This window comes from Peromyscus maniculatus, chromosome 10 (assembly GCF_049852395.1).
Source record: "Peromyscus maniculatus bairdii isolate BWxNUB_F1_BW_parent chromosome 10, HU_Pman_BW_mat_3.1, whole genome shotgun sequence".
In the NCBI taxonomy this organism is placed as follows: domain Eukaryota; kingdom Metazoa; phylum Chordata; class Mammalia; order Rodentia; family Cricetidae; genus Peromyscus; species Peromyscus maniculatus.
In genome coordinates, this window is record NC_134861.1 from 87,230,689 (window position 1) to 87,242,849 (window position 12,161).

The 12,161-nt window shown below is 45.9% G+C and overlaps 1 protein-coding gene across 1 annotated transcript in view; it reads right to left on the reverse strand.

Moving 5' to 3' along the window:
- Positions 1 to 2,001: 2,001 nt before the first annotated feature.
- Scarb2 (scavenger receptor class B member 2) overlaps positions 2,002 to 12,161 on the reverse strand; it is a 62,081-nt gene continuing 51,921 nt past the window's right edge. Inside the window, exons 9-12 of the mRNA XM_006987219.4 lie at positions 11,155 to 11,228; positions 9,178 to 9,229; positions 6,762 to 6,920; positions 2,002 to 4,803 (exon numbers count right to left, since the gene is read on the reverse strand). Of these exons, the coding sequence (XP_006987281.1) occupies positions 4,765 to 4,803; positions 6,762 to 6,920; positions 9,178 to 9,229; positions 11,155 to 11,228 (324 nt within the window). The 3' untranslated portion in view covers positions 2,002 to 4,764. The remainder of the gene's footprint in view (positions 4,804 to 6,761; positions 6,921 to 9,177; positions 9,230 to 11,154; positions 11,229 to 12,161) is intronic.

The window sequence follows — 12,161 nt, forward strand, 5'->3', positions numbered from 1 at the left end:
TCGTCCCACTCCCTCTATCTGAAATGCTCTGCTGTGCCCAAGGCCAGCTGCTAGTCACATCCTCAGAGCATCATGAATCGTGGCTGGTTGCCACTTCCTTGTATGACTCTTCAATCACTCTTCCCCACTAGACTGTAAGTCCGTGTGCGTCTTTTATGTGTATAGTGTGTGGTATGAAGTAGGTACTTTTTAAACAAACGCACCGTTGTGAACTTATCGGTGCCACATAGCACATGCAGACCGTGGCATCACAGTGTAATTATACGAAATGCCTGGAAAGGCAAATCTCTACACACAGAGTGTAGATGAGTCGTCGGCAGGACTATGGGTGGGGAGTGCCTACAAACTAGCCCAGACCTCATTGCGATGATGGGAATGTACAGTTCAGTCAGTTGACTAAAGCCATTGCATTGTACATGTCAAATGAGTGGATTTTAGTGTGTATAGTATATCTTAAAGGAGTTTAAAATCTTTTTATATTTCATAAGTGGAGAAATGAGGTTATTACTGGAAATGAGACTTTTCTCCTAAATCTATGTACATGTTTCTATATTACTCTATAATACTCTGTATTTTGTGGCTCTTATTCTAGATTATTCTTTAAATATTGTTCCTAGGCATGTTTTAACACCTTATTTGTCTTTTGAATATATTTTCTGGATTCTTCCCCCGCCCCCTCAAGACAGGGTTTCTCTGTGTAGCTTTGGTGCCTGTCTTGAATCTCGCTCTGTAGACCAGGCTGGCCTTGAACTCACAGAGATCCACCTGGCTCTGCCTCCCAAGTGCTGGGATTAAAGACGTGCACCACCACCACCTGGCTTCTGGATTCTTTTTTTTTTTTTTTTTTTTCTAAAATTATTTATTATGTATCCAGTATTCTGTCTGCCTGCAGGCCAGAAGAGGGCACCAGATCTCATTACAGATGGTTTTGAGCCACCATGTGGTTGCTGGGAATTGAACTCAGGGCCTTTGGAAGAGCAGCCAGTGCCCTTAACCTCTGAGCCATCTCTCCAGCCTGATTCTGGATTCTTATAATCCTAGATTTGAAACATTTGAGCTAGGTATGGTACATAGGTCTACGTAAGGACCACTGCAGGAGGAAGGGTAAGGTTTTAGCTCTTAACTCTGACCTCTTGGCTTTCTTCTTTGCGTTGGTTCTGTGTTTCTTATTTAATAAGACGGTTGGTTACATCTACATTTATATAGACTATATAAAGTCTGTATAGCTTTAGGTAAGAAGTCAGTATGAGGAGCTTCCCTTGAGATACAAGCAGCTAAAACTGGGTTTAGGATTCCTAGAAAGGATATATACTAGGGATAAGGTCCTTCACATATAAGAACATCTGTAACCCAAACCAGGAAACTTTAGGATGGCTCTGGCTCTGCTCTGATTTCAGGAGGAAGGTGTAATATTGGGATGGGAAGTTTTAAAGGTAATAGGAATCTTAGGATTAATAGCTTCAAGCTAAATGTTCCCAGAACCAAAATAGTGTCTGATCTCCTACCCCGCTTCTTGGTGGACTGTGAGCATTTCAGCTGGTGTGGTTGGAGGCAGCCCAAGGTGAGGACGTTAGTGGAGGTATATGGTGTGGTGGGAAGAAACAGTCCTGGAAAACTGGCAGGAAAGACGAGGAAATGAATAACGGCTAGGAGAAAGCAGTTCCCAGCTGGGGAAGGAGGGGAGGCGGGGGGGGGGGGGGGGGATCCTCCTCGGTCCTGCTAGAGAGCAGTCCTAGACCATGGACCCTGAGATGACCCTGAGGCTGGGACACTGATCAGAAAACTGCTGGCCCTTCAGTTTAGGGTTGCCTAGGTGTTTGTTATGAACTCTCCCTCCATTTCCAGGGGCTTCCAAGTCTGAAGAAAACCCTGAGGCAGAAAAGCAGGGCAAAGGATCTGCTTGGAGTGAGCGGCCCCAAGCCTGTGAATTGGGGATGTATCAGCAGAGGCAAATGTCTCAAATGAAAACTCCATCCAATGAGAGACAGTTCACACAGCAACTTCATATAAACTTTTTTTTTATTATTATTAGTGAAACATTTCAGTGCTATGGGTAGAAATAAAACCAGGTCAAGAATCACAAGAAATGAGCCAACTGTGTAAGTAAGGTACAGAAAGAACATAACGATCATCCTTGTTAAAATCCGACACAAGCAATCTACACCAGTAACAATGCTCAGGGGGCCTTTGGAAGAATTCATACCGCAAACAAGTTAAAAATCAGCCCCCGTAAGTGAAGACCCCAATAGGGGTTAGTTGTGCGGCGCTTGTTCCGTTTGATATTAGTGATCTCTGTGGAACACGAGGAAGTAAGGTCTACTGGGCAGAGCCTGGCGCCTACCCGGAAATGCCCAGACCCTGCTTACCCTGTGCGCTCCTACTTCTCTGCCATCCTGTGGTGTGAGAACACTGATGGCCCCACAGCCTTCGGGACCCTTGCAGGGTGACGGTCTCAAGAGAATGAACATGGAGAACAGCTTGTTATTTCCAATCCACAAAAGAGGGGTACATTGTTGCTAGTCAACCTAAAATCCCGACTGTGGCTTGTGGGTTTGCCATGGACCTTTTAGAAGGAAATAACCAAACATGATTTGAGCCATCACTATTAGTAGCCATGGCACTAATGAAGGGTTAATCTGGTTTGGGTCTCCTTTTCTATGTGAGGTTCAGTCTACTAGGTACATCATTAACTGCTGTCATGTCTGTGTTTAAAAAAAATCTCCTCAGAGATGATTATATCCTGAAAATAGGAATGAACCAATTAGTATGCACTAGCTTACCAGTTTATTAGTGTGGATAACTAGTTGCATAAAGACAGTCGGGTGTAGTGCACAGCTGTAATCTCAGCTCTCGGGAGGCTGAGACAGGAGGCTCACCGTAAGTTCAAGGTCAACCTATGCTACGTAGTGAGTTCTAAACCAGCCTGAGCTACAGTGAGACCCCGCCTCAATGCATGAAGACCAGGATATACTAATTACTTAGTTAAATATTGATAAAGTCTAAAGATATTTGTCGTTATTAAGGATCAAGTATTTTCAATTTAGTTTTCACATTTTGGTGGTTTGGGGTATTTAATATTTCTACCTTGATTGGTAGGAAAGGTGAAAGTTTAACAAATTGTCCCTTCAAAAGGGGACACAGTAGCCAAGCATGGTGGCTCACTGATCCCAGCACTCAGGAAGCAGAGGCAGGAGGATCTCTGTGAGTTCAATGCCATCCTGGTCTACACAGTGAGTTCCAGAACAGCCAGGGCTACATAGAAAGACTCTTTGTCTCAAAACCCCAAAATAAAAAAGAAGGGAAACATCACATATTGCTTTAGTGTCAAGAAAGGAAAATTTGGGCCTGTAAACTAAAGGAACATTTTTACCTCCAAATATGTATATGAAATCTCAGTGTTTTTAAATTTTTTTGTTTACATTGAAATTCAGTTTTCATGAAATTATAGAAGAGGTTGGCCAGCCAACATATAGGGTTCCTCATTAAAACTCAATGGTGGGCTCTGAGAATCAAAGACAGTGCCTGCCCTCCACCATGGCTGAGGTCCGACAGCTGTGACGCCACTGTCCTTCAGCGACCTTCCGAAGAGAAGTAGCTGGCTCCTTTCCAGACACCTCATCGGAAGAACTTTCTGTCGAGCACTCTAAACACTTGTCAGAAAAATGATTGTCACAGGAAGCAGAGAGCACTTAGTGAGTGACAGGGGCGGGGGCCTAAATGTAAGGAATGAATTTAAAATTTTCCAAGTCCTGTCCAGACGAAATGCCTTCCTAGATCTGTATGTGACATACGCTATGGGCAGATGGACTTTCCAACATCATTTATAATTTACAAATACAAATTCAGTATTTGGCAGTCATCTTATTTGGTAAAGATGCCGAGGTGGGGGGGAGGTGGGGTACGTGCTATTGATTCCATTCTCCCAAAAGCATCTACATCAAGACAGCTTTGACTGAAAATGACAGTTAACCTATAAACACTGTAACTCACGCTGAACTCTAGTCTAAAGGGGCCATCTGTCTGTCTTGCCCTCACCAGCATTGCTGGGACATGCGCTTGCTCTACAAAAAGCACAACTTCAAAATCCTCAGGAGCTCAAAGCTATCTACTTACAGACACCGCCCCACCCAAGCCCTGTCCCGAGTGACCCCCACCCACTCTAGACTAATCCAAAGACAGTTATTTTCCTGAAGGGGTGACACACTGGAGGGTAGAGCGAAATGCAGCATGTGATGTGTCCGAGAAGGAAGCGGACACGTTTGTGTGGTGCAGCATACGAAACTATCACTTTACCCTGGTGTTACACGCTTCCTCCTTGGAAGGAGTTGAACGGAGAAGAACAGGAAGCCATACACAGATATATATATATATCTTGAACACAGTTTGGAGAATGAAGCATACTGAATCAGGTCAGGTCAACAACTAACGTTAACAAGCGATGCAGACTTTGTATCTACAATGGGGGGTCACAAAATCCCACAGCTGCCAGGGCCCAACCACAAAGTTTCTACACAAGTTTATTAGATACTTCCTAGACACATGAGGACAATTTCAGAGACATGATTCTATAAAGCATCCCAGTCGGTCATGTCACCCTGCTCACTGCCCTCCGTCCAGGAAGCTCTCCTCACTTGCCAGCATTTCAGCTTCTCCCTCTTCTTGACAGGCCAGGAGCCTGAGAGGATTCAGGGTTTTCCCTGTCCTGGGCCAGATCAGGGCAGTTCACACGCTCTCTCACCAAGCTCAGGCGACAGGTAAGTTGGTTTAGGTTCGGATGAGGGGCGCTCTTTCATCTGCCGTTCCCTGTGACAGGCAACAGAGATGCAGAGGTTAAACGTTCACGTCGGGAACGTCTGTCCTGATGTGAAAAGTTGGGGTGAGGTGGGGATGGAGGAGGTGGGAGGAAGGTGGGTCGGAAGGCAGTTCCCTCCACTCTCAGCTGCCTTTGCTCTTTACGGCTCTAACCTGACCTCGCTAGAGGACGGCTCTTCCTCTCCAGCCCCTCACACCAGACCTGCGCTCTCCTCTCTGCTCAGGACTGTTAAACCCTTAGCATCCTGGACCGAAACAGCCTCCTTCCTGATTTGTAACCTGCCTGGGAGTAGTGTCTCAGAAGCTGTAGTTGTTCACTAACACTCGGGGAAAGACCTGAAGATGGCTAATGAGTGTTAATGAACATTGCTAGGTCCGTTTATATCCAGGAAAACTCCCTGGCAGATCCATAGATGGCAATGGTAAGAGTGTGCCTTATCGCTAATTCAGGTTTACCTGACTAGCATGAGTGAAAGTGACAAACCGGCTGGGTTATCCAAGCCAGTATCACTCACACGGTTTCAACCAGTTTAATTCATCTCCTACTTCACATTGCTCAGACAGTTTAGCAGGTTAACAGAAGGGAGAAATAGGTTCTAAAAGCAGAAGTTGCTGAGCATTGTTAAGAAGGGTGCCCAGGCCAGGCCTGGAGGTTCAGGTCTGTAATCCCAGTCACCAAGGAGGCTGAAACATGAGATTCACAAGTTCAAAGCCTGGCTGGACCACAAAGCAAGTTCAAGGCCAGCCTGAGCAGCTCGGAGCGACTCATCTCAAGGACTAGGCATATGTCTCGGGGCTAGAGTGTCTGCCCGGTGTGTGTGAGGTCCTTGCTTCAACCTTTAGTTCCACAGAAAAGAAAGGCTTCTACAGAAGAGCATCATGAGGTATTCAGACTCCTGGTCACTTGAGAGGCTGATCTGATCCAGTTTATCCTATTCCTTCTGGAAATCAATGATTCTCATGTAGCCACCTGTTACCATGGCTATGGGATCTCAATCATAGCACCTTCAGATACAGCAGGGATTCTTAACAAGCATGTCACTGCCCCTTTGCGCTACAATATTAGAATTATTTTATCATATATAATAACAAAGTTAACTGAGTAACACTGAGCCTCCTCTGTGCTTTCTACATTGTCCGATCGTCTCCAGAAACTCACAAGGAGACCCTAACATCATTCTATTTTACAGATAATAAATTGAGGCCATTCCAAGTGTCATATAGACGTTTAACGGCAGAACTGGGATTTGAACCCAGGCAGTCTAGCACCAAAGCATTATTCTTCTTTCAAATTATTGTTTTTAAAGATGTGAAGTTACCTCCTATAGGATATATCCAGGAATTCCAAACCCACCAAGAGAGCCTCAAATACCAAATGGCACCCTTCTATCACCCTGTCTTTCTCAACACACACCAGCCCTGCCTACTACTTAGTCCGTTCATAATACAACCACAAAAATCAGTGTTCCCCTCCTCCATAAAACCCCCAAATCCACCCAAAGGAGCCAGCTGACAGCCCTTCAGTAAAGATTATTGAGGAATTCCTCAGGTAAACTTATCAGTAAGTGTGGAGTATTCCTTTACACTATGTGAATATATGTTGCCCTAATTGGTTTAATAAAGAAGCTGACTGGCCAATAGCTGGACAGGATAAGGTTAGGCGGAAGAGCCAAAGAGAATGCTGGGAAGACGAAGGGCCAAGTCTTGAGCAGATGCAGAAAGAAGCAAGATGGGCATGCCATACTGAGAAAAGATACCAAGCCATGTGGCAAAGCATAGATAAGAAATATGGGTTAATTTAAGTGTACAAGTTAGCTAGTAACAAGCCTGAGCTATTGGCCAAGCATTTATAATTAATACTGAGTCTCCCTGTTGGTTATTCGGGAACTGGTGGGCGGGAAAGAAAAGTCTGCCTCCAGACAAGAGAAATTCTCCCAGCCAGCACTTACCTCATCCATGGACCCCTGTCCTCGGCATGCAAGCCATGTGAACACCAAGCCAAAGAATACGCCCAGTGCCATGATGATGTAGGGTATGTTGGTGACTATCAGAGTTGTGTTAGTCACGGACTTCAACCGACTTGCAGTCTCTTTGTCAATGAGAACACTCTGGAGGGGGAAGAAATAGTATTATCTTGAGAACTAGATAGCCTCTGTGTATGTGTGCATTTCAAACAATATAATATAATTTGATATATAAATATAAAATATTTTATATTTTATTAGCAAGTCAGATATACTGAAAATTCACTTAAAATTAGAATAACCAAAGAGGGAATTTACTTATATATTTTTTCTTGAAGACAACTATAACTCTTAATATCTTTTCTCTCTTTTCCAATTTATGTTAAGAAATGTTGAGATAATGTGCATTATGGTTAGAGTATGAAATGTCCCCATAAGCTCATGTTTTTAATGCTGATTACCATCTTGTAGTACTGTTTTTGTTTGTTTGTTTGGATTTTATTTTGAGATAGGATCTCATTCTGTATCCCTGGCTAGCCTCGAACCCACTATGTAGACCAGGCTGGCCTTGAACTTGTGGCACTACCTCTAGAGTGCTGGGGTTACAGGTGTGTGCTGCCATGCTGCACTTCTTTTGAAGGTCATGGAGCCTTTAGGAGAGGGAGGCCTGACTGGAGAAGTGGCTTCCTGATTCACTGTGATGTGAGGAATTCAGCTGCATGCCCCTGCTGCCAACCACGCCCATCAGCATGGCCTCCTTGTCACCATGGACTGAAGTCCTTCTGAAATCAGGGGCCATTATAAACTTTTCTGTCGCAGTGATACACATGTAAATAATATAATAATACCCTTTGCGTGGCATCAGGCGGTTACTACAACATTCACCTCAGCATTACTTCATTCTAGAAGTGTCTCTGGCTGCCTCAGGCCTCTGTTACTCTCCCTAGACCCTCATCTGTTGTCCTTGTAACCAGCGTAACTGTTTACCTGTGTATGTTAGTTCCTTTAAGGCAAGACATCTCAGCCACCTCCACCCAGGGGAGAGCACCCAGTACACAGTAGGCGCCTAAATAATACTGGCTGACTGAATGAATGGATGAAACTCTACAAAAGCGGGACCCAGGCAGTATCATTTCTCTCCTGAGTCCACATTACGGTCACCAGTCTCAAAAAAAAATGGTTCAAGTGAGTTGTGGTGCTAACAATTGAAGAGAGAATTCTAACAGAAAAATGCTCTAGAACAGCATTTTAACAGAGCTTTCGTCACTCGGTGGGATGGGTGAGGCATCAAGAGAGCACGTGTCGTTAAGATGACAACAACCCTGCTTAGTTTGCACTGACCAGTGTGTGGGGGGAGGGGGTGGCGGGCAGGCTCTGTGGCAGGTTTTTCTGTAACTGTCCCAGAATGTCAGAGTCGGGCCTCCTCCTGACAGCAGTCTCCAGTGTCATTTCCAGGCGTAATATTGTTCTTCTCCCTCCCCTTCCCTCTTCTCCTTCCTTCCTTCTTAAGACGGGATCTCACTAGGTAACCCTGGTTGGCCTTAAACTCCCAGAGATCCACCTACCCCTGCCCCTTCTCCAGGACCAAGATCAAGGGCATGTGGCACTATGCTTGACCTCCACATGTAATTTTGAAAGCATTTTATTTGTATGGTGGTGGTGTTGGTGTTGGTGTGTGTGTGTGTGTGTGTGTGTCTGTGTGTGTGTGTGTGTGTGTGTGTGTGTGATGGAAGTAAGAAGACAGTTGTCGGGGTTGATCCCCTCATCTACCCTGTGGGTTCTGGAGGCCAAACTCAAGTTCTTCAGCATTGACGGCCGACTCCTTTACCTGCTGAGCCTCTCACTGGCCCCTGACACGTGACTTTTACAGATGCCGTCTTAAGCTGTCAGGGCTTCAGTGGAGGCCAAGGCATCACGGGACAGAGCTTGGAGTGCCTTCCTCACCTCTGCAGCTTGTTCCCCCACATAAGCAGCCCCTCAGAAGGGCGTTACTCAACTGATCTTGAGACAGAGAATGTCCAAATAAACTCCGAGAGCTTTTCCGGGGCAGCTTCTATTTTAAAAAGTCACCTTTGAGGCTGGAGAGATGACTCGGTATCGCTGCTCCTGCAGAGGACCTGGGTTCAGGTCGGAGAACCCACACAGAGCGGCTCACAGCCCCCTGTCACTCTAGCTCCAGGGGGTCAGATAGAGTCCTTTCCTGACTCTGTGGGCACCCGCATTCACACTCACACGTGCACACATGAACACACATGATTAAAAACAAACCTTCGTTTTAAAAAAAACCACCTTTCCCTCTTTTCAGAACTTAAATGGCACACCACTACAGCAGTAGACATCCTAATGGAAGGATCCCAAGCTTGGGCCGTTTAAACAGACTTCCTCCTCTTTCAGGACTTACCTCGTTGAGATACATCACTGGGAAAACCATAGTCCTAATGTCTCCCGTTTCCCTACAAAGGCAAAGGATGGCATTATTTCACAGACATCCTCATGAAAACATCTCTCACCTACAGAGACGTGTTCACACAAAAATTACAGTACGTTTAATTCACTCAGTTCCCTAGAATTGACTGTGGACTTCTTAGTTATCTTCGAAGACACTATAAATCAGAAGTCAAGACTATACCATTATCAGGCAGCCATGCAAAACTGCACGTCTATGTGGTATTTCATCAAAGCATAAGATAACAGAATACAGCCATACAAGGAGCAATGTTCAGTGGGAGCCCACAGAGGTTTCCTAGTGAGAGCTGAGCTTGCTTTACCCAGGAGGGCTGCATTAGGAGCTGTCTTGACCATGTGCATGGTTACCAGGTGTTTGGAATGTTCTGCACTTGGCTGTGCTAGTGGGGGGTCTTTTGCTCCACCCCTTGGCATTTCTATAAATAGACCTTTAACAGAGACAGAAGGGGCTAGTGGGTTTTGACCCAGGCCCTCCCGAGGCTATCCTGTGTTTCTGTCTGTCTCTCTCCTCTATATTTCTATCTAAATATTTCTTAATTCTCCCTGCTCAAGAGTACCCTCAGGGAAGAAGAAGGGGCAGGCCCCCACAATTTTAGAAGTTTCTAGGCCACCTACACCTGTCTCTACAAGAAGAGCCCACTGACCACTGTTTGCCCACTCAGTAATTTAGGGGGGTTATTTTATTCAGTTCTTACAGCAGTCACATGCCATGGCTCTCATTATGTACAGGGTGGAAGAGGGGAAATCTACTAATAGAGACCAGGTAATATGCCCAAGATCACCATGAGTGAGCAGTGGAACCAAGATTGTCATTCCATTTTGAGTCTGAGGTTCTAGCTTACTACTATAATATACTGCTTCAAAAATACACAGACAGGTGCCAGAAGACATCGCTCTAAACCGTGTTTGCTTCTTAGAAGGAACCCATGACAAGGGATTAAATCTGGAGAGTTCGGTGGGGAAATAAATCATTATAAATGGGTGGGTGGGTGGGTGGATGGATGGATAGATAGATCAGGTTGGATAGCAGGCAGATGAATGGACACATAGATAGACAACACATGTGTGGTTTTATGTCCTTGAACTTGCGATCCTCCTGCCTCAACCTCCTGGGCAGCTGGGATCACAGGTCTGTGCTGCCAGGCTCAGCAAGACCTTTGCCCTTTGCATTTAGCTTCTACGGTGAGAGACTCTTACACTGAAGGGATCCCCTGTCACCTTCACACTCTTCTCTGGGAACTCAGGAGCCAAGTATATATACATATCTGGTACTGTCCACATTAATAATATAGAGGACACTCAGTACCTGTAGAAGGTTTGTGAGAATTATGTATTTGGTAAGTATTTCCTCAGATCTAAGAAAAATCCCACCGGCAAGTCTGGGCGGGAAGCTGTCCTTGGGGATTCTTACTGTGGAGCAGTTTATGATGAAATGTGGGAGAGAAAGGCTGGATTCAGCCCCCACCACTGTCCAGATGAGAACTTGTAGCGGCTGGGCCCACGCAGAAGCAGAGAGAGCACCAAGAAAAGATACGGAAGCCAGGGTCCGGAGTGGAGGGCATTGCCAGGGGAATGGATAAAAGCCATTCCGGAGCCACCGCCTCCCCAAATGCGTGAGTCCCAGCAAGTCACTCAAGGGCGGTGTCTCTGTCCTCTCAGGTGTACAACGAGGACAGTGGAAAGATGTAAGCTGACGCACGTAAAGTGCTGACTGTGACCCCGATCCGTGGACAGGACTGCATAAAGATAGACCAGTACAAGGCCAAGGTACTGTGAAGACTGAGACCATGCCCCCCTGGGGACGGCCAAGTTGAGGAGTTAGACGTGATACTCGCCCTGATACTATCTAGGCCTACCCGAAAGTCACGGGGCAAACCCCACCCCTACCTCTGCGGGAAGAAGCCACACTTACACAAAGTCATCCAGTTTTTTCACGTAAGTGTTGATTTGGAATCTCTTGGCTGCTCTTAAAATAATTCCAGTCAACTGCAGATAAAAAGAGAGAAAAAAAAATTAGTAATTTTTTTTCTAGCTACATTTTCAACAGAGTGTAGCTCTGTGGTCCTGACCCACAGGGACCCATTGCCACGTTTGGCAGGCGGCGTGAACAAGGGGAAACTGCTCCCCACAACGGAACTACAAGCACTGATCGTGCTGGGTGGCCTGGGCTCTGTGGGAATCTGCTAAAATGCAGATTCTGATTGGCAGATCAGGGAGGAACACGAAACAAGGCCTTTCTAGTAAGTTCCCAGGATAGCGCCACTTGGTAGAGCGCAGCGTGGAACACTCCATCAGAGGCCACAAATTTTATGTTGGATGTGGACGTGTGGGCAGTTGTCCAGAGCTAAGGGAGGATGGCTCCCAAGTCCAAGGCTCCCCGTGCCAGAGGACAGGAAGCGTGAGGCACAGCCCCCGATGTGTGCTGAGGGCACAGGACGTCACCTATCCCTTGGTGATGGGCCCTGCTCTGTTTGGCTGATGAAAGCGAACTCGATGGCTAACAGAGAAGAACTACAGTCACCCTTGAGGGATGCGGCTGCAGCTTCGCATTCGTGAGGCACACGATAGCCCAAGCTGGCCTCGAACTTATGATCTTCCTGCCTCAACCTGGGTAACTGGGATCACGGGTCTGTGCCGTCTGGCCCAGCAAGACCTTTGACCTTTTCATTTAGTTTCTACAGTGAGAGACTCTTACATTGAAGGGATCCCCTGTCACCTTCACATTCTTCTCTGGGAACTCAAGAGCAAAGTGTGTATATATGTATTGTATATGGTACCATCTACATTAATAATATATAGGACACTCAGTACCTATAGAAGTTTGCCAAAAGCGAATGAAGCTAATATTTCCATTTAGATCGTGCATTCTAGCAGAGTACACAACTGATCTGTAATTCTGAAGGTGAAAAGCATTTGTGT